The sequence below is a fragment of the Haliotis asinina genome, chromosome 5, assembly GCF_037392515.1.
Source record: "Haliotis asinina isolate JCU_RB_2024 chromosome 5, JCU_Hal_asi_v2, whole genome shotgun sequence".
Taxonomy (NCBI): Eukaryota; Metazoa; Mollusca; class Gastropoda; order Lepetellida; family Haliotidae; genus Haliotis; species Haliotis asinina.
Window position 1 is genome coordinate 20,698,531 of NC_090284.1, and position 23,764 is coordinate 20,722,294.

At 41.5% G+C, this 23,764-nt stretch overlaps 1 protein-coding gene across 1 annotated transcript; it reads right to left on the reverse strand.

The window, feature by feature from the left end:
• Window positions 1-639: 639 nt before the first annotated feature.
• LOC137284095 (NACHT domain- and WD repeat-containing protein 1-like) lies at window positions 640-16,228 on the reverse strand. Its single transcript, XM_067815775.1, has 11 exons — window positions 16,180-16,228; window positions 15,627-15,688; window positions 15,303-15,355; window positions 14,814-14,872; window positions 11,672-11,803; window positions 10,510-10,712; window positions 9,046-9,213; window positions 8,184-8,370; window positions 6,285-6,439; window positions 2,927-5,785; window positions 640-2,437 (listed from the first exon to the last, which is right to left on the reverse strand). The coding sequence occupies exons 1-11, from the start codon at window positions 16,208-16,210 to the stop codon at window positions 2,216-2,218; spliced, it is 4,131 nt and encodes a 1,376-aa protein (XP_067671876.1). The 5' UTR covers window positions 16,211-16,228; the 3' UTR covers window positions 640-2,215.
• Between the last annotated feature and the right edge of the window lie 7,536 nt (window positions 16,229-23,764).

Below are 23,764 nucleotides of genomic sequence, written 5' to 3' on the forward strand. Positions count from 1 at the left end.
TGTCTATCTACCCAGATAAATACAGAATATTTTGTGGAGTACTTGAATCTTTAATTCAAGACAATTTAGAGTGAGTGAGCGAGTTGAGTTTTATGCCGCACTCAGCAATATTACAGCTATATGGCAGCAGTCTATAAATAATCGAGTCTGGACCAGACAATCCGGTGATGAACAACATGAGCATCGATCTGCACAATTGGGAACTGATGACATGTCAACCAAGTCATCGAGCCTGATGACCCGATCCGTTAGTCGCCTCTTACAACAAACACAGTCACCTTTAATAGCAAGAATGGGTTGCTGAAGACCTTTTCTACCCCAGACTTTCACGGGTCCAAGTCAGTTTTGAGAACTCTTTGACAGAATGTAAGTGTAGCTCAACACCATCATGGTATTGTTCTGGCTATAGTATGTCTATCCATTTAATTAAACACAGAATATCTTGTAGTATATTTAGATGCATACATTTATTCAGTCTCCAATTCAAATTTTAGTTTGGACAACTCTCGAACAGATTGTAAACATAGCTCAACACCATCAGAACGTCAGTGATGTATGCTCAGATACATACATTTATTCAGTTTCTAATTCATGTCATATTGGAGAGCTCTTGAGAGCAGCATCAGAATCAGAAAATGGTCAGTCTTGATTATCAGATTTCCTGAGACATAAAAGGCAAATTAGCAGTGAAACAGGCATGTGGTCCTGAGCATAGAGCTCAGGTCACAACTCAGCTAGAGTTAAGCAAAGTCACATGCAGACCATTCTTGGATGGGTGACCATATTTGGCAAGATGAGTCCTGAGAGTTTCTAGGACGTCAGTCCTGTCCCACAATGAAGCACACGTGGTCTCACCTTTGGTGAGTTTTGTTCGAACGTGCCTCAGCAGAAGTGTGTACTCAAGGCGTCATGTGACCAGTATCCTTCTAGTGCATCACAGGCAGCTTGTGTTATCTGGGGTAATAATGTGTTAGCGCTTGAACATGCACAAGTGTGTGGAACAGGCATGGTATAAATGGCCATTATTATTACATATGAAATTATCACTAAAAATCAGTCACAATACCAGTGTTCATCAAAAGGGTACACATGTTGCTCTCTCAATGTAAATAAAAAGCATGGCTTCATTGTAATAGTTCTGAAACTTGACAATTAATTTTTGACACATTAATTTTGTGAATTAAAATACTCAGAACACATTTAAAATTGTTAGCAGCCTGTTTCAAAATTTATATTGTGTTATGAATTTCACAAAATCTACTGCAACAAGTTTCCAAAGTGGGAATGAAATGGGAGGAAATTGAAATCATGAAAAATAGAATAATAGCAGTATCTAGCCAATATCATAAAATTTTGACTTGGTTCCACAAAGCAATCATATCACAAATGACAGTCATAAGTCTATGTTAAAGTATGAAAGTTTCTATGATCGCTCCCATAGGATCATAAAGTTCAGACAAACCCTGTCAATGAGGTAACCACAGGTAAACACTGGGAGAACACTGTACACCAGATCTGTGATCTTGAGTTCATCAAATGAGTCAGCTTCATTTCTTGACCACCATGAATTGTTCATTCTTATAAATAAAACAGATCTCTTCCTTGATGGTATTTGTTTGGTTTTACATCACTTAAAATTAGCAATATTTCAGCAATATCCCAGTGAGGGACACCAGAAATGGGCTTCACATTTTGTAGCCAGTGGGATGAGAGGACATTGAAATCATCAGGATTCACCACTGCCCTGGTATCTTTTAGACGTTGTGCCTGATACATGTATATGATATCCACAACAAAACAGAAATGCTGCTTTCGATATTACCATTCAGAACTGTTTATGTTCATTTTCAGAACATATTGCTCTGACTGCTTCCCTGCATGTACAGAGAAGCTAAACGTTTTGCCACTTATTGAAGTTTTGAATGTTTGCCTGAGACAACTATACTACAGACGTCGACTGTCAAGAGACTTTTAAACAACAGTAAGTGGTAGTCTAATGTAGGACATCTTGTAAGTTTGCATAAAAGAATAATATCTTGAAAGACAGAATTTGAGCAGAAGTGTGAGGTTTGGTGGGTTGCCTAGTAACTACACAGCAGACTCTTCGCACCATTCTGAGGTTTCATTTTCTCATTCCAATAGCTTGTTTATAGCATCACCTTGCCACAACAAATTACAATTATCCATGGCTGCAATAACTGGTCCAGATCAACACTTAGCACAGCTGTACTTGAAAGACAAGCATCCTTGAAGATTCCCCCACGAGGAGAGCCAGGAGGTGTTTGGAGTCAGGGGTGAAGGTCAGCTGCCTAACATCTCCGCCAATCTGCAGACTCATCACCTCCAGACCAGTGCTGGGATTCCACAGTTTGATGACTCCCTCTTCACAGACCGATGCTACCACCTGGGCGTCAGGGCTTACTGCTGCATCAACAACCTGCATAGAATGAATGAATAGTTAGACACCTTTTGGTTGTATTGTTTGTTGGGTAATGCCCTACTCAGCAATATAGCAGCATATGGTGGTCATCTGTAAATTGTCTGGAGGCGACAATCCTGTAATCAACATCATGATCATGGATCTACACAAATGATAAGATGTTGCAACCTAATCAGCAAGTCTGATTTCCCAATCCCCTTAGTTGCCAATATCCAGATCTTTGTTATAACTGAAATAGTCATTCAAAATATTGTTTAAAGCAATATCATTCTAAACTCACTAACTCAAATATGGAGAAGAGATGTTTTTACCATGTGTCATTTCTTTACCCATGGGTGTATCTATTTCATAATATCTGGGACCTGTTTACCATTAAACCTTGCCCAAAGGTCACTTTGTGCCTTCTTCCCATTTAATGGAATTGCTGTGATATCAGTTCAAAATTCAGTTAGACCCAAGATACTCACAAGAACAAAGAACACTAACCGCTTTGTTATGTTTTGTTGGTGGGGCTTTCATTCCAACTGGAAGTCCAGACTCAAAGCCATAGATGATGAGGTAGCCATCTTCAGACCCAACAGCCAGGAACTGTTGTTTCGGAGGCTGCACAAAGCAGGTGTTAGCTCCTTTGCACTGGTTCCCTCCAGCCCAGTCCGGTCTGTACACCATCCCCAACTTCTTCCCTTTAGACATCTGCTGATCACATTTCCCTGTTGGGATGTCCCAAAATACTCCATGGCGACGTGCTGCAATTATCATCATGTTTCCCCTGTAGGCTGAAATCGTCTCCCCAAGGGTGGGGATCTTTGACAGATTCCTTAGACAATATTGCATGTTGCCAGTTCCTTGGCTTAAGTCCACAGCTGCAAAACGGTATGGATGAGGTTGGGAAGCGAAGGCGCCAGACTTCTTCCATGATTCCTTGATTGACTGGAAGTCTTCTGGAGTACACTTTGCCATGATGACTAGATACCGTTCAGAGCTACTCAGGACTGTCCTCAAACTGATGAAGTCAAACATCTTCTGAAGCATTGTCTGTTTAGAAAAACCCTGTTTCAAGTCCATCTGATGCAAAGAAACTTTATTGTCTTGGGCCAAAACAAACAAGGTCAACCTATCACTACTGAGAGACAAGGAAAGAACATTTTTCGGAATGATATCCTCCAACACAGATTCTCCTGAGTCTGATCTAATTGCTTTCAGAGCTTTCACTTCCTTGTTGTACAACAAGGCAATACCATTGCCAGCAAGATAAAGTTCATCTGCAGCAAAACCAACATCAAGGGACTTGATCAAATGTCCAGATTTTATTGACCATACTTCAACTTTGCCATTTTCTCCTGCTGTGAAGACATGATCACTGTCCTTGCTGACAGCAAGGCACCTGTACTGATGGTCATCCAAGAGTGTGTTGGTAACAACACCTGGTGTCCTGTGGGAGAGACAAGGGAATGTGGGAATCAGAAGAGTCTTTTTACTTGATGTCAGGAGATCACAGGCATCCTTCACAAGCTTCTTTAGATAGATGCAGTCCTCATCAGGTCTCAGGTACATCAAAATACTTCTTGCAAGAACTAAACGGTTTTTCAGTTTGTTCTTATGTGATTCAAGAAATGTCTTCAGTGTTTCAATTTCTTTGTCGTTTCTTTGTTTAAGGAATGTGCTCATATCACTGATGACCTCTACAGCAGAGCAGGCAGTGATCTTGGTACTGAGGAAGTCTATATTGCAGTATACCAAGCCTTTGAATGTTTCCTCATCTACTGCTCTTGCAGCATGGTTCAAATGATGTGTTACACATTTCAACTTCCTGAGATTCGAGACACTTGTTGGCTGTGGAGTGACTTGTCTGTCTGCATCTTTTAAGTCTTTCTTCCTTCGGGACAAGTATATGTCCTTCTTAACCCCTGTTTCTGCCAGGAATATCTGAAGCAGTGTTGAGTGGAGTTTGTTCAGGAACTTGTCCTGAACATATCGAGCCAAAGCTGACATAATGAACTGTCTGTGATACCAGTACATTGTTATCTTGTTCTGGGACATCCTCTCCACAAGGTACTCCTTGATGTCATAGCGGATCCTGGCCCACAGAACAGGAGGGATCCTCACCATACCAGGAACTGGAGGGTCATGAAACCTGTACACTTCATCCAGAACTTCATTGTCACAAGACAAAACATCCTCAAGCTCTATTTCAGATAAACCATTGAGTCCAACTGTGATGTATCCAAGAGCATTGCGTGTCAAAATCTCCCCAAACTTTTGCTCAAGCCTGTCAAATAGAACATTAATGGCTTCCCTGATTGATCCAGCAAGCTTCAAGTCACTGACAGCAGTGAAGGAGGTCCATTTCATAGCTTCATCAAGGAGAAGCTTCAGGTACAGAGGGCTGGGAGCTTTAGAGAAGACCTCAAGGATGAATCGAACTTGGTCTTCGGTAACTTTGCGTTTCCTTAGCTTCAGATATTTATCAATGATCTTCTTGCCAGTGGATTCTGGAAGTATTGGAACTGACATGTACACTGCTGATTCTGGCAGTCTCTTCTTAATGTTGGACAAGATGTTGTGCTCTGTTGGCAGGGTTGAGATGATCAGGTGAACATTAGAAGGCAGATTGGTAGGAAGCCATGACATACTGTAGGCATCGTTCTCACTTGACAACTGGTCAATAGAATCTAGGAGTATGATGATTGGATCTTTGAATGTGGAAGACATGCTGCGAAGAAATCGTGGAATGTATTCAATGAGGCTGGCCATTGTTCTGTATCCCAGTGGCTCCATTATGGTATCTGTGCAGTCAGCTATCTGCCCACAAACATCAAATAACACATCATAGATATTGAGTGTGGAAGGGGATGTTCCCAGGAACCTAATCATTCCAATATAATCTCCTTTGATCCAAGACCGCAACTTATTCATGACCATTGCCATGACCGATGTTTTTCCAGCTCCAGATTCTGCCCAGATGGTTAGGGGCTGCCGAGACTGACCCGACAAAATGTGATCTTTGACCTTCTGGAGGATGTCCTCTTGGCCACAGAATGTCTCACACTTGGACTTACAGAAATGAAGATGATGAAGAGTCTCGTCCAAGCCACAGTAGTACTCCCTCTGTCGGATGTGAGTTGATCGCTCTTTCTTGGCAAGCATGATCATATTGGACACATCCTGTGTGAGTTTGAGACTGAAATCTTGGATGTAGGATCTGTGTTCATGATTACCTGTTGGGTCTATTCCTCCACTTTTCCAAGGAACCTTGAATGTTTTGCAATTCTGTGGGCCAAGAATTTCCTCAATTTTTGAGATTGAAGCTTTCTGTAAAGCAGCTACTTCCTTGTCAACTGTTTTCTGGAAATCAAAATTACAAATTTAGTTTAATTGTGTTACGTATCTACATATATGTTCATACTTATGATAGACTTGCAGTTTATGGTTTATAGATGTGTGAAAAATTATTGCTGAAACTTAAGGGAAATAGCATAAAATAAAAAAAGAACTCAATTCTTTTCTTTGAATGTTTGAATGCATTGCTATGTGTACAATATCTACAAAACTGCCCTCTGGCCTTGGCAGTTGGATAAGTTTACATTCAGCAGAATATATACAAAGCTAGTCTTAAGATATAATTTTGGAAGACCACACATCAATGAAATCTATTATTTTTTTCAAAGAGAAGCCAACAACCTCACTCATTCCTCTGCATGTTGATCTGTTACCATTCTTCCCCATTCAAAAGAATATTCCCAGATTCAGTTCCATCTTGAGACTTTCTGAGAATTAAAGTAGTCAAATGCTTATTTCCAGATCTCATGTGCTCAGTGTCGGATGCATGACTTTAATGACATACCTTTGCTTTGGAATCAGTGATACTGATGTATCGGTGAGCATCTTTGTCCTCCAAATGTTTGTCAGTTAAACCAGTCAGTTTCCGTTGATACAGAAGACAATGTGAGTTTGGCTTGGAAGCCTCAAATATTCCTTTTGAAGTCTCATATTCAGTTACTGAAATTTAAAGAATACTTTTACATGGGATGAAATAACAGCTGTTCCTTCAAACCAAGACTTTCCAGTTTGCAGTTGGGAGACCTAAATGGTAATCATAGCAGGGGGGGAATGAGTTGTGTTGACCCAGATGGCCACAAGAAAGATTTCAGAGATGATTTTAAGTATTCATTACAGAAATATTGGGGAAGAGAATCATAAGAATGTGGGAAATATTTAAAAGGGGAAGTGTACACCAAAATAATCATAACCTCTACTCACTGAAATTGTCAAATATGTCTAACAATGTTGACGTTCATATGACACCACTATTGGGAAGAGACTTTTTCAACATGGCTTGTTCATCGACATGGGTGTGGAGAATGTTTCAAAAGAAACTTTCATTGTTTCAAGCAACGTATTTGCATAAATGTGACATGTAAATAGTCTGACAATCTGTTGGCTGTTATTTCCATTCAATGTGATCAAAGGCAATAGTCAGAAATGAAGAGAAGTGTCGTCATCATTGGGTGTGAGTTTGTGTCAGTCATCAGGCATCAAGGAAACTATGATATGTTGAGTTGACTCGCGGAAATAATAGGAATACACCTATTTCTATTTAACTATCTCTTGCTATTCAGATTCAACTGTTGCTTGGAAAGAGGACCAACTCAGGTTGAATCTTATACAAACTGGTAATGTGGTAACACTTTTTGCACAATGTAACAGTGTGGAATTGATGACATGGCCAACTGACGCCCAGGTGAAAGGTGGATAAAAACAGTAGCCTGCGAATCGAGAAAAAAGAAGAACACCTATACCTGCACCACATGAAATAGGTCTAAAAAGTTGTAACAACATCATTCGTTTATCACTTGGGCACCAATGACATCATTTCCAAGGGACATGAGCCATGGTGTGTTCATTGTGGACATAGACCTCTCTGGTAATGTAGAAGCTTTGAATCGACATAACGCAAAAAATAGATAAGTTACTTTTGATATTTGTTTTGTTTTGGCTATAAAACTACTTGATACACATTTCTTATGATGAAAAAGTGGAAGACAAAATGGTTAATTTTCATGTAAACTTGCCCTTCAAAAAAGGAAACGTGATCGAGTGAATAAGTCATGTCTGAGGACAGCCTGTATCTGATGTGTTACAGTACGAGTGACATGTATCTACGGCTGCATGCATGGGACTGTAACAGCTGTATTTTAACACCCCTGCAACTTTCATTATTTGGAGAGAAAGAAGAGAGTAATTGCTTACATTTGAAGGCCATGACAAATGATGCAGCAAAAGAGAGTGTGTCACCGAAATCTATTTTGACAATGCAGTGGAAGACAGCAAAAAAAAAAAAAAAAACAAAAAGACCAGTCTAACCAATTCCATTAAGATGTAAGTATGTAGGTCACTGGCTGGTTTACCCAGCATACATGGGAGTGTGTCATCTTGTGCAAAGTAAGTCTCCAGGACTTCAGGCACACATATTTTGTTCAGAATTGCTTCTGTTTACACACCAGTAAATGGGTACCAGGTGGGATATGACTGTTAATGTTCTGGCATCACACATGCAGCTTGAGTTAACAGGGGTAACAATGTCTGCACTTTGCACATGATTTGTCTTTAAAGACACTGAGCATCAATGAAGCAGATATTAGGCTGTCTGTAAATGTATTACATTACTTATGCTACAGGCTTGGGTGTTACATGTGTCAATATTACTAGAATTTTGGTCAAAACAGCACAGCACGAAACTCACCTGACTTAAAGTACATGTGCCTCTGTTCCTCAGAGAGTTTCCCCTCCTGGTGCAGCACACTGGCAGCTTCACGGACAATGGACAATATCGATGTGAATGCCGTCTGCCATGATTCCGTGGCCCGTTGTCGCAGCTCCTCACATCCTGGGCTGTGGTCTCCAAAATGGGGGAACTGGGACCTGATTGGCTGCAATGTTTTGAACATTTTCACTAAATGAGGGACTGTTCATAAGTTATGGCACCTGGTGGGGAGAGGAGCATGGATGGTGATTTTAACAGAGGGTCACCCATTTTGTTCTGGGGAGGAAGGGGTCATCAATTTTGTACACATGTACAAAGGGGGTGTCACTGATTTTGTACATGACATGTAGGGGGGTCACTAATTTGTCATTCACAATGTACATGCTTTTCCATAAACATCATCATTCCCCCAGCCATAAATTATGAATGATTTCAAAAGGAATTGTCCTAAAGTGTAAAACATTTTCTGGGACTGTCATATAGTTGTGCTGTTGCAACAAACAAACAAACAAACAAACAAACAAACAAACAAACAAACAAACAAACAAACAAACAAACAAACAAACAAACAAACAAACAAACAAACAAACAAACCCCTCCATGTGTTACAGCTCACCTTTAACAAAATCCTGCTACACATAAACACAGTATGTTCCACAGTAAAAGGAGGTTGTACAGTTAGCCTGATGGGTAAGTTTTGATTCATTAAACCAGTGACCTGAGTTTGATTCCCAAAAGGTACAATTTGCAAAATTAATACATGTTGTTCTTGGTGGCTGGAATGTTGCTAAAGGAGAGTAAAGTCATTGCTGTTCGCCAACTTAGAAGTAATTAGACATACCTGTAGGACATATTCAGGTGGAATAGCATTGTCATCCCTCTTGTACCAGGTGTCTAACAAGGAAACATCCAGACCACGGAGTGAGGCTGCCGATCGCAACATCTCAAACTCTGGACACAGCACCTCTGTGGGTAATGGCCGAAAACCATACCTCTCACCCAGTATGCTCTGAAGGCAAGAGATATTCATAAACATCAGATTCTGTTTTGATTATTTGTTATTGCACATCCCACTCAGCAACAGTTCAGTGCCCTAGGCAACAGGTCATTAATAATATCAACAATGTCCCATGACAACATTCATTTCAGTAAGTCCTGGATCCTGACCTCCTGGGCCCCATTCCTCAAAGTGATTGCAGTGCTAAGATGATTGCAACTCCTATACTTTAAGATAGACTTACGGTGTGGTGGCATGTGATCCTGCACACAGAACTCATGTAGCAGTCCAGCAATGCTGAGCTCAAACAGTCCTTGGATGGGTGATCATGTTTGGCTGCATGACTACTGAAGGTGTCTAGGACTTCAGTCCCACCCAAAAACGAAGTACATGTGATGCATGAGGGCGCACCTTAGGCAAGTGAGTTTGTTCAATATTACCCCTGTTAATCTAGCAGAAAATGGGTACCCGGTGGGATAAGTCATATGACAATAACCTTCTAGCACGGCTTGGGGTTATCTGGGCTAATAATGTTATGATGTTTGTGCACACTTTGAGCATGCCCCTTTGCGGTGTGAAGTATTGTGCGATATAAGTATCTTCATTATTATTATCATTATTACTAACAGGACCCTGATCTGTTCGGTTGCCTGAGATACTGGGGATATGGGGATATATATGCTGCCTATTGCTGACAGAATAAGAAATTAATTTTTGAAATCTTCCATGTTTTCCATTGAAAAGGATAAAACATATACTTTTTTCAAATGTGTAGTTTGTCTTAACCTGTATTTAAATGGTCAGTTTTAAGAAGTTACATACCAGTGGGCAAAGTGTGTGATGCCCATTTATTGTGATCCCCCCACTAAATTATTGATGGAAAAGTTGCTAAAAAGCATTGGTAAACCACTCACTCACTCACTCACTCACTCACTCACTCACTCACTCACTCACTCACTCACTCACTCACTCACTCACTCACTCACTCACTCACTCACTCACTCACTCACTCACTCACTCACATATTACTCTTGCCAGAAAAAAATTGAAAGCAGGATGCTAGCAGATATGTGTATAATGAAGCCATTATTTCTGTCTGAAAATATCATGAACACATTTCACATTACTTCTTCCAGCAGAATTATTTAAGAAATGGCAAAGACAGATAAATAAATTATGATTTCATTTCTTTTTGTGTGATTATCATACAACAGAAAAACATATCGTATCTGAACCCTATTTGCAGTCTTTAAGTATATTTTTATTTCGCCTCCTTTGCTAAATTCTGCGGGTGTTTTAATGACTTACAATGAAGTTGGGTCCAAGGGATACATTCTGACAATTCTTCACTTCCTGCAGGCACAGGCGTTCTGCTGAGTGATCATTTTGTGTATCCTCAGTCAGGCCCCACCGAAGGTCAACCAACTGAAGGTCAAGGTCAAGGTTGGAGCAGAATGACCTCAGTATGGGTGACACATCACGTGACAGGGCATTACGTTCAGCTCGCATATCTACAACAACAAGAATCAAGTACTGATATGAACCCAAGGTCTCAACATTAATGACTTGCTGCAGAGTAGGTTCAAGACAATAATTTCAAGTTAATATTTATAATCAAAATAAAGATCGGAAGGCCTAGTATGCTGCAAGGGTTGTATGCTCCCCAGTAAGTTGAGACTGAAAATTTGATGTGCTGTTGTGGTGGATATCCAATGAACAGCCTCCCTGAGTAGTTGAACTGGCAAATTGGATATTGGAGCCATACAAATGTCTACTATGATAATAATGATAATAATATTTACAACTAGTCTTATTTTACAAAAGCCAAAGTCTCATTAGTTGATTGAACGTGCATGAATATTTTGATAGATATAAGTGAAATTTCAACACATGATTTCATACAAATATCCCAAAACACATTCATGATCAGCATAGAGATTCTTCTCTGTATGCTGTTGTTAGGTGTACTGCACAACTTATTTCTATGAGATGACCAAACCAATTTGGATCAGAGCCTGGCAATGTAGTAAAAAAGGTTATTTTGTATTTACATAAAGTAGATACTGGACAGATAGATGTTAGCTGTACACAGAGGTTACCTGTTAACACCTAGATTAATTTATAGGTATATGAAGTTACCTAGTAATGTGTGACACACAGAGGTTACCTGTTAACATCTAGATTCATTTATAGGTATATGAAGTTACCTAGTAATGTGTGACACACAGAGGTTACCCGTTAACACCTAGATTAATTTATAGGTATATGAAGTTACCTAGTAATGTGTGACACACAGAGGTTACCTGCTAACACCTAGATTTATTTATAGGTATATGAAGTTACTATTAATGTGTGACACACATAGGTTACCTGTTAACACCTAGATTCATTTATAGGTATATGAAGTTACCTAGTAATGTGTAACACACAGAGGTTACCTGTTAACACCTGTAAACATATTACAGATTACCTGAGAACGTGGAGCTGATGAAGATGCGGACAATGGAGCGAGGAAGAGGCGGAAGGTCTGACATGTCCCCTTCTAACATGGCGTCAAACTTCTTCTCTAATGCCTCATTGTACTGTGGCTTGGGCTGTTTGTCTACACAGATTAATCACAAACATTTAGACTAATCATATGAGTGTATTTTACACATTTTAAAGGGGCACTGATGCGGAGCAATTTCCGTGGACTGGTGTAAACTTTTGTGATTGTTTTTCTCCCGTGAGTACCCGGATGATATCCCAGAATTCGTGACTGGTTCGTGAACTCTGCTGCGCAGTCCGTAAGCGCAATTGATAGTTTAATTATAGACAGATCAACTGAGGTGAAGTCATTTGTACTTCATTACAAATGTATTATGAAAACAAATGAAACACTTTGAAGGTTAATCATCTGCCAGTGGTAGAAATGGTAAAAAACTATTAGGACGGAAAAATAACGAAGCCAATGTACGTCTCTATATTTTGTCTCATAACCCTAATTAGTTTATTGTCATATTTGTATGATTCTGAAAATTAATAAAAGAACACACGATTTGCTTATACTCATCGTAAATTTCTAACATAACAGCAACATTTATACATTGTATAGATTGCCAATGTGGATCCTATTTCACACACATACGCGATCTAGTGTGTGTTTTCTGTCATACAGATTCTGCTGAATGCTACAACAAATAAATTAAAACAAAATGCAAATAATGAATGTAAAACAGAATAATTTTATAGCAACAATGTCAGGCTACTACCTTGTTCAGGAATGTATCCATCAATATCCACGTAAAAGGAATCGTATTCCATTCATCTGCAGCTGGTAAATAATCCTGCTCTGTGTCGCGTGTCTTACAACTGTCTCCTTTGCGAAAAAGTAACACATCGTTTCACGTCTTTCGTTGGTGAAAACTAGATAAACCTCTCATTGGTCTCCCAAGATAGCACACCTGGCAACTAATTGTATGATGTCAACTATTCGAAGTAATTTAGTTCACCAATATTGAGCAATCAATCAATCAACGCAAGCGTGGTTAATTCTTTGAAGGGAGGATGTTGTTTTTGCACTCACACTTTACGACAGGGTGCAGTCATCTACACACACTGCCTTTTGACAAATCCGCTAGATGATAAAAGTAATTAATCAATCAGTGTGTTATCGGTTAATCCTTTGATCGATGTTTGTTTTTGTAACTCAGCTGATAAACCCTCTTGCATCACTTACATGCACATATTACATAACATACAATACATTTGCCATTACAGACCTTAATTTATAATGTTGAGTATTTACTCCAGACAGGAGAAATGCCAAATGGGAACCTTTGTTGAGTAACCGAAGTGGTATTGCTACTAATTATACCTGTTATAAATTCATGAATTGACCATCAAGAGAATGATGACAAATAACACGTGTAGGTTTACACCATCAAACGCGAGTTACATCAAGGAAGATGTAATCTCTGTGTCGCATGCAGCCTGAAAACACTTATGGGCCGAAACTGTTTTGAGGATACCAACGGAATTTCGTTACATAAGGAATACACACAGGCAATTTTGTGTACTTTGGTAAATAAGTGAAATAAGTTTTTTTTTACGTAAGACAATTTTCAGATTTCTCTACCAAAGCCAAGGTCATCGGTTTTTTTGTTTACGAATTCAAATAAATCAACTGTGTGTTTTATTATCATAAATAATAAACCATTGTAGCTACCATAGCTACCAAAATTTACGTATGCTATTTGCTATCACAGCTCAACCAACACTCAAAACTACCTAAATATAAAGCTTTGCAATCTTCCGTACTGAAACAAATGGCTTGCTACGTGCCTGTAGACATCATATTTTCATGTAACATGATTAAATATCGAGGTTAAAAACACAGAAATAGGATCAAATTGGATCAGTAAGTATACCATCCAAGCATCCGAAAAGAACTACACTGCTGGGATATATGGTTACGATCAGACAAGGAATACCATGGATATTTCTAAACAAATGGCATGTGATGGGCATCCAGCCTCCTGACTGTTTAAGTGAAGAAATTTTGCTAATATGGACAGGAGCCCAGTTCCTTTGTCCGTCACGGTCGAAGGAGTGGGCGCTGGCCAATTTGCGGTCTGCTTTCGTAATTAGACCGTTGGCAAGAAGTATCATTCGCTCCGCATCAGTGCCCCTTTAAGGTTGCTAGTTATTAATACTAATTTGTACTTCCAACATGATCCTCATTTAATCACCTCTTATTACTCTGATTTGAGCTCTGGAGACCTGTAAAGATCTCTAGTAACCCATGCTTGTCATAAGAGATGGCTAACAGGACCAGGTAGTCAGACTCGTTGACTTGGTTGATGCATGTCACTGAATTTCAGTTGCTTAGACTGATGCGCATGCTGTTGATCACTAGATTGTCTGGTCCAGATTCGATTATTTACAGACCATATAGTTGGAATATTGTTGAGTGCAGAATTAAACAACATCAATCAGTCGGGAGACACATTGTACCCCAGGGGGGTAATACAAGCCAGATCTGACAGAAGATATTGTAAACAATTCTCTAAAACATATAAAGAGCACTACACCAACATGACAAATTCATCCAGATTTCAAATGCAGGATGTTTAATTGCCTTAATGTTACATGGCTTTGGGCAATGAAGCCAATATTACAGCAAGATGTTAATGTGAAAACTACAAGTTGTTCACTGGTCATGATGGGGGCATGGATGATGTACTGTCAATGTTTGTATATGTTTTCTGTGCCTGAAGGGCACACACAAACACAAACATACACAAACATCGAGGGTACAACCCATGGTCCCCGAGGGACCAATGAGCAACATATTTGTCTTATCAAACACCTCGATGTTAATTCTGAACCGTTTGAAGCACAAGTGTTAAGGAGTACTGAAGTTAGGCAAAATGTCAAACACGACTAAAACTAAGTACGCAAGGAATTACCACAGTTTGGTGTTTCCAGCAGGTACATAGAAAATGTTACTGGCTTGTAAGTGGGAACATTGACTGTCTCAGCCAATCAGAAAAAAATATTATGATAAACATATCAAGACAACATCCTACTTTATTGATTGAAAAATTAATTCTGCAAATTCACCAACATACCATTTGTTGCAGCTGTCTTTGTCTTTGCCTCTTCTTTTGCTTGCTTAGCTACTGAGTTCCTGGAAGGGAAGTGATAATTATCAGTATCTGTTCTGCCTCGGTAGCATCTCAGACCAGATTAAGTTACAGTATAGTCCTTGATTTTCAAAGAATTACATTTACCACTTTAGTGAAACCCATCAGCCCAGGTCTGTTGCTGACTAACATAATTAGGGTAATCTGGGGACCAAACCCACAAATTTATATGTCTCTGTGAGCCCAAGGGACACAACTGTTGGTGAGTAGCAATGCCTCAGATGGGTCAATAGATGCCGATTTCAAGAAACCATAAGAGGGTTTACTTGGAATGGTTTTACTGCCAATGTTTGCCTAATCTTATGTTAACAATTATGTTTTTAAAACTGTTTTACTGTAAATACTGTACCACAACAGTGTTCAGCGAACTCATTTTTATGACAACTGATTATATACAGATCAGAGCATACTCACCCTTTCAAATTTCTTGTACCATTTTTCACAGTACTCTTACCAAGAACTGCCATCTGAAATAATTCAAACCCAAAGTTATATTCACAATGTTCTTATTACATGACATAATGTCCTCTTTTTCTGTAAACCATTTTGATTGATTAAGCTACTTATGTAAAATGACAGGCATCCGTTACCTGTCAGCGGCCTGAAAAGTCCTAGGAGACTGAAAGGTGCTCATTAAATGAAGTATAATCTTCCTTTATTTCTACCTTACTCTTACACTTTACACCCATCTACACAGGTGTATCAGTGTCTATAAATGAGGTACAAACAAATACTCACCTGTCCAGGTGTGTTGTTGGTTATATCAAATGAAGACACCCTTTTTGATGGCGGTGCTGATGCTGAAGAGAATCAGATAACATAAGTAAAACACACATGGATGGAAACAGTAGAACTCACTCAGTCACTCACTAGTAATTTGACACAGTTCACTATTTGTTATGACGGAAGAGTGCAGAAAAGGGACAGCCAGGTGTGCGAGGAGGCATGGAGACAGCACAGCACAGGTTAATGAATAAATATCTTTCTCGGCATTGGGCATGTGCTTCTCGAACACCTGGCTGTGCCTTTCTTTGCACTCCACCCTTGTAATAAACAGTGAACCGTGTCAATATTTTAATGATAGTTTGTTCAACAACCTTTTTACTATTAGGACAAAAATTCTGCAAAAAACCTCACAGAGCTGCTATGATGTTTTGAGTTTGATCAGCGTTTCACTGAGTATGTTATGTGTATTAGTTTTCGAGCTACTGCAATTCATTGGTCTGTGTCTGACAAACAGAGGCACATTAGCTAGATATCTAGCTTGCAGTCTGACTCTGGTTGCACTTACATTTCATCTTGGAAGTCTTCAGCTGTGACATTGTCTTCAACTGTGACACTGTAAACTGTAAAACACAAAACACAAAAAATCAAAAAGTGAATCAAATAATATGAATTAAATGTGTGTTGAAAATACTCAAGTCAAAAACCCTCAGTTTGTGGATGCAAGAAAATTAGACCAACAAGACACTTCATCTCATATAATTATGTATGTGGAAATGATATGACAACACATTTAATCTTGACTGAAACAAACGAAAAACAAACCTAGTCATGGTTTACCAGATGCATAAAAATCAATACATTATTCATGTTTCATATGAATACATTCAGTGAGAAATGAAGCCTCAAACAGATTTAATGAGATTAAGGCTAAACGAATACACCTAAAAGCTATGAAATGCCTCACTTTTTAAGATTCCTATGCGAACGCATTGCATAAAAACACATGGCTATTTATTTCAACTTACGAATTTACAGTTTGTATCTATTTGTTAGAAGCATGGAATCAGGATGCATAATTTGCAACGTCCAGATTTGGGCCTATTTATTGCAGCACTGTTGGAAATCCGGGTAATAGTATATTGCAAAATGCATGGTTCATTTCTCTGTGAACTGTGCGTGCAAAACATCATCGCTGGACATAAGCAAAAAGACAGACAAATAATAAGAATATATACTCGAAATAATACAGATCAATTTATGGTGAATTCAAACAATATTGGACACTTACCCCCTAGTACATGATTGTCACTAGCAGAACCTGTCAATCAATCAAGGACATGTTGTCAATCCAGACTTCCGACAGGTGCCCCAGTGATCAGCTGATTATAGTATCAAGCAAATATCTCAACTAGGATCTAGTAATATTCAAAGACCTTTTTACAAGTTATAGCTTCTATTCCCCCAACAAATTATCAGTGCAGATGCCATCTTTTCAACGCGCTGTGCGTGCCTATCTAATCGCTTATATGTTGTTATGGCAATGTAAACATCGGTGACTTTTCTAAGGGAGGCAACTCTTGGGTGTGACAGCTTGCGATTGCTTCGATTTCGCTGTACACGCACTACACGTAAGGTGTTAAAAACAGCTGTGCCCTGAACATGTTTTGCATTGTTGTATTTTGATATATTACAATTTCTCAATCAGAGAACAAGTGTTCTAAGAAAATATGTAATTGCACCAGTTCATTGTTGAGTGTGTCGAATGCTGTTTTATGCCACAATAGAAAATGTTCTGTCATGAAGGGTTAGAATGTTAAAATGTTTAAATTGTTTACCTGTACATATAAACATAGCTCTGTACCCCATTCTCATTCACCTGAAGGAGTAAGCATTAACTCCGAAACGTTGTGTTCTCATAATAAAGAAGCTGATATCCATAAAAAAACCTTCATTCTTAAAAAAGAAGTTGTTAACCATAAAACGTGTCATGTTTCATAATCAAGACGCAGATATATCAAGACTCAGATATATATACTAATTCAACACATGTGAAGAAGTGTCTCTAGAATATTCTCTGAATGATGAGCAAAAAAAGGACTTAAATATTTTATTATTTTATTCCTAAATAATTTCAATAATTTTGCCTTACTGTTTTGTTTGTTTTTTTGTCTCTTGGCTGATGTATACATTAATATAACATTTTTTTATTAAGTGTCATTTTAAGATCATAATAGAATAAAAACAGGAAGTAATGGATCGTTGAGCTTTTATCGTTCATTCTAAGAATATCAGGCTACCACATTATAATAATCATCCAAAATTGATTTTGAGTTTAATGTCTATTAATGGATAGTACTTTGTGTTATATATTGAGGACAATAATAATAATTTTGTACATACTTATCAGGTAAGAAAGCCAACATTGCCCACTTGAGTGCCGCTTAATCATTTTCTCTCATAACACAGTCTACACAAAGTAGAGACACGAGATCAACGGTAGGTCACCCAGGTCATGAGATGACCTGTACCCGACATTCCCTTAACCAGCGAGGCAGTTAATAAAACTCTCAGGAGGGGAAGCTGGGCGGGAATTCCCGATTGTTGGCTTTCTACCAGGTAAGTTTAAAAAATGACATTTAATCAAAAATGTTATATTTTTTACATACTTATCAGGTAAGAAAGCCAACATTGTCCAGAATGGCACAGAGGCGGAGGGCTGAGAGCGTGGACGCGAGACATCGCCAGTGTGTCTCTACTTAAAGAAGGACCAAGAAACCATGAGGGGAGCGACCTTGTGGAAGCATCCGTCCCGCACTTAGAGGGCGGGTAGGACACGAACCGCTGCCCGAACACCTCCGCTAAGCAATGGAAACCCAACACGAGGAAAGACAGCACAACACCGAAGGAGTGGAGATAAACAACGGAAGTGTTTATTGTTGTGATGATAAGCCATGGTGGTTTATTGTTGTGATGATAAGCCATGGTGGCCGAGACGGCCCCAATCTCGTGTTGGTTAGTTCGAGGTGGAACTGGCCTGTCCTGACTCTTGTAGGCCTCTATAATGGCAGACCGAAAGCAGACTCCAAGCGCTCTCCTGTCAATCTCCCGTTTGCTTCTCTGGGCGTGAGGGAAGAAGAGTCTCCGCCGCCCCTGTCTGAGGGAGCGGGTGCGGTCAGTATATACTCAGACAGCCCTGACAGGGCAGAGAGAGAGCGCTCCCTCCTCTGCAGGGTCTACCAACGGCCCTAAGGAAGGGATATGGAAGGTACGTCCCAGTTCGTCTGCCTGTTGGTTTTTGCAGATGAAGTTGGGGGCTAGTCCCTAGGACGCAGACCCTCCGTCTGCGGCCTTGAATCTCAGGAGGTCCGCCTGAAGAGCGTGAAGCTCCAATCTTCAGGCTGCCAAGGCCATGGCCACTAGAAAGGTGGTTTTGACAGTGACGCTGAGGAGGGGAACCTCGTCCAGAGGCTCATAAAAATCTAACTTGAGGTAGTCAAGGACCACCGCCAAATCTCACTCATGAGCCCTCGGCTTGCGTCGACCCTCTGCCTGTCAGAAAGACTTGATTAGTTCCTTCAGCACCGAAATATCCAGTCCCGCCGACCTCTTCCTTACAACAGATATGATTGCCGCCAGATTGGTGTTAATGGACGAGGCCATGAGCCCTCTGACGTTACGCAGGTGAACCAGATAGTCAGCTATCTGGGGCAGAGTGACAGAATCCGCCTCCACGTCGTGGTCATCACACAGGAGGTGCATCCGGACGGGAGAGAGCATCTGCCAGGACGCTCTTGGCTCTTGGGATGTGAACCGCGCAGATGCTCAGGTGGAGCCTGTCTACCAGTTCGAACAGGCGGAGTGTCAGATCTAGGAGAGGAGCAGCTCTGGTTGAGCCTTGTCGGTTGATTGTCCAGGTTGCGACCGAGCTGTCCATGTGAACCAGTAAGGTCTGGTGAGGGGAAAGGACCAGTGGAGGATGGCAAGCCGGATGGCGTCCAACTCCAGCACATTGATGTGGCGCTCCTTCTGGTTTGCCGCCCAGGTACCTGCTGTCTGGTCTGACCCCAAGTGAGCGCCCCATCCTTGGGTGGAGGCATCCACAAAAAGGTGACTGGTCGGGGGAGGTATCCTTACGGGAACCCCTCTGAGGACGTTGTCGTCCACCTGCCACCACACGAGAAAGTGTCTGAGGTGAGGTGGGAGAGTTATAGGGTGAAGACAGTGGGTCTCCTTGACGTGCTCGTTGAGGAACACCTGAAGGGGTCGGAGCATCAGCCTCCCCCTGACGGGGACGATGGGTTAGGCCACAGGAGTGAATAGCCACAGGGCGGAGGAAATCCCGATTGGGAGGACATTCCATTGAAAGTGCCTGCCCCCCCAGGATGAAACAGAGGTACCTGCAATCCGCCAAGTGAATGGGGATGTGCAGGTACGCATCCTGGAGGTTGAGGGACACCATGTAGTCCGAGAGCTCCAGCAACCGCATGACTGATGGAATGGTCAAGAGTCGAAAATATGGCGGCTGTTCGAGTTAGGAGGAGTTGAACTCCTTCAGGTCGTGAATCAGCTGCCATTTCCCCGAGTTGCGCTTGGGCCTGACAAGAATGGGCGAACAGAACCCGGGAGTCAGATCCTGAAGGGGGATTTCCTGAACTGCCCCCTTGGAGATGAGAGACTCCACCTGTTCTAAGGTGAGTTGGACTCGGACATCGGACGTTCCACTGGAGAGCAGGTTAGAGGGGGCGGAGAAGAGATCGGGATGCAGAAGCCCCACTCCAGGATCCGACATACGAACGGGTCTAGTCCTAGCTGACGCCAGTTCGGGACAAAGAGACTCAGAGGGCTGCCAACAGGTCCCTCGAGCAGAGGAATGATAGGTGGTGGAAGGACTGGTGGGCACCAAGAGTCAATTCTTCTTAGGGGTCCACTTACCCTTGGTCCGTCTCCGGGAAGTGCCCTTACTGGGGGTTTGGAACCCATGGTTACCCTGGCTGGGCTGGTTAGACTGGTTCGTGGGTCTTCAGCCACGACCTCCGAACTAAAAGTCCACCTTCCCCGTCAGCTTCCTTGTCCACTGGAGGACCTCCTTGACGCTTGCAGGGAGGTGGAGCCTGTGGAGGATCTGCCACTTATCATGATCTGATTGGTTAGACCCTGATGCTGGATCTCATGGCGCGTGCGGAGGGCTTCTGGGATCTCCTCCGCGAACAAAGTGTCTGCGGGCACTGAGGCGTGATGGAGGGAGTCCCTAATCTCCGAAGGGAGATTAGTACGCCCCAGGAAGCCTTCCCGTCTGAGGTTGATAATGGCGGCCGAAATCCTAGCAGCTGATAGGGTGACTTGTGCCACTCTGCCGGCAACAGCTCCAAATGCCCTATACAGAGGCTCCTCGCCCTGCTCCATCCCCACCTCCTTGGCCAAAGTGGCCATAGCTTGGCAGCCGTGAGCAACATAGTTGCTCAGCCCCACGATGGATCTAGCCTCCCTGTCCAAATGGATGAGGTGATTGTCTGACACCTTGAGGGGCATGCCTGCAGATGTCACTCGAGATATGTCCATGTCCAAGGAGGGAGGATCTAGCGGAATGGGCGAGTTCACCACCGGAAGCCTAATCCTCTGTTTATCCAAGGAGGAGCTGAGGGATAAGGTGACCTGGTCCAACAGAGGCAACAGCCTCCTTCAATTCCTTCCGGGGCAGAGAACCAAGTCTTCAGGGCAGAAAGACTCTCCTCTCACCCTGGACGTGGCGGAAGGTTGGTCCTCTACCTCCGCCAACATCACGCCACTCCTCCGCCTCCTCGTGAATAACTAACTCCTCAGAGGCAGAGGGAGAAGGAGGACGGAGGGGGGAGGAGGCGCCGCCTTCTTCTGATGAGACTCCCTCTCACTCTTCTTAAGTACTGCCAGGTACTGACGGAAGTCCCGCTCAGATAGAACCTCACACTCTGCGCAAGTGTTAGGCGGGGCGCGGGGGCTCTTGCAAAGCCTACACAAGGTGTGAGGGTCCCACTTAGCCGACTTCCGAGTGCCACACTGAGTGCACGGATGAAAGGGTTCGCTACTAAGGGGATACGTCAGTTTTAAGCTCCAAGGAGGAGAGACCCGTCACAGGCGAAGGGTCGGATCAGACGGAAGGTTCGCCTAACCTCCTCACTCCGCACAGGGGGCGGAGGGAACGACAGAAGAACTGTCTAAAGAAGGGTCCACCTAGGCGGAGGGTCCGTCTGTCCTCCGCTAATCCCCACAGAGGCGGAGGGGTGCGATAATAAAGGGAACTAACGAAGGGTCCGCCCCAGCGAAGGGGTCGCCTGTCCTTCGTCTCTCTGCACAGAGGTGGAGTGGTTCGATAGCTAAGAGAGTTAATGGAGGGTGCACCCAGGTGAAGGGTTCGCCTGTCCTCCGCCTCTCTGCCAAGGTGGAAGGTCCGCCTATCAGCCTATCAGCCTATCTGCTAGCGAGGAACACAGAAGTCCGACAAGGGCTCGAGTGCACAAGCCACACAAGTGCGAGCCGAGACACAATCGGGATGCCCGTGTAGCACGAGCAAGAGGGACGCCAGCTGACGAGTGAAATAGTCAGCAGCCCCACCAACAACAAGCAAGAATTAAAGAGAAATCTTGTTAGTCGCAGGTAACTAAAAGCACCTGAAACCGACCAGAAAGGAGATAGTAGAAAGAGAGAAAGGTGCAAGAAACAACACACACTACTTTATTCATGCACACAAGATAGAGCGGCCAAGCAACACGTCCTGACTCAATCGTCTCTAATAAGGGAATGACGGGTACAGGTCATCTCATGACCTGGGTGACCTAGCGCCCATATGTTGATCTCGTGTCTCTACTTTGTGTAGACTGTGTTATGAGAGAAAATGATTAAGCACCACTCAAGTGGGCAATGTTGGCTTTCTTACCTGATAAGTATGTACAAAATTATTATCATTGTCCTCAATATATGAAACAAAGTACTATCCATTAATAGATATTAAACTCAAAATCAATTTTGGATGATTATCATGATGTGGTAGCCTGATATTCTTAGAATGAACGATAAAAGCTCAACGATTCACTACTTGCTTTTTTTTTATTCTATTATAATCTTGAAATATGGGCAATAAACATTTCACTGATGAAAAGTTCAGTCTTGTTGTGCAGATCCTGGGTAAGTATAATGGATGCATAAATGTTTTTACATATTACTTCATCTATTCTATGTATAATTCACAACACTTTTAAAATATAAAATTAAAGTGGTGGCCAACAACACAGACTGATCATTTTATGGGTCCTTCAAGGGACAATTCAGGTGGTTGTTTCCATTTTTCCTTAGAGTAGCTATATGTATTTTATTTTCTTGCTATGAATTGCTCAGCTGTATAAGTGTCCTTTATTGTTGAGAGTAATCTGTCAAATGATAGGCTTAGCTGGTGAATACTTGAAATGTAGATAAATGTTTTAGCTATGAGTGAGATATGATTAACTATGTGAGGGTTTGAGTCTAAACCAAGCATTACACAATCAGACTGACAAAAGGAGCATACATCATCAACTAACTTCATTTTTAGGAACGATGAATTACTTGACATGTCAGTGAGAGTTTATCAGATCCTGATGCAGAAAGGAATCACATGAGAGTAACATGGGTCTAAGATGTTAATGTTATTTTAGTTCTGTATAACTCTGTGTTCTTGACTATCAATACATGCAATTTTATGGCAAGTTTATGCAATTTAGTGAGGTCACATTGTCTTAGCTTTCAGGCCTCCCAACTGTTCAACAACATTAGAGTTTGGATAACATGGAAAGAAATAATTTTTAAAATATATATGGATCTGAAGATGTGTCTGTGTTTGCTTGTACTGAGTGACTGAAGCACCAAGTGAATGTGTGGGTTAGGTGTAACTTTGAACAGTGTTCCAGTTATATGGTGACGTCAAAAGATTGCCCATAATATTATGTAGGCTGGTCTAGAAACATGAGCACATTGGCACCAATAAAGCACCAACGCGTTCAAAATCCAATTCTCAAAAACTGACAAACCCCATCTGCAACTAACTAAACACCTTCGGATTACCTTGCCTTATAAGTGAGAACTTAACCTTCCTGCTCAAACCCTGCAGGGCTAGTAGGGTAGCATAATGGATAGCGTTCACT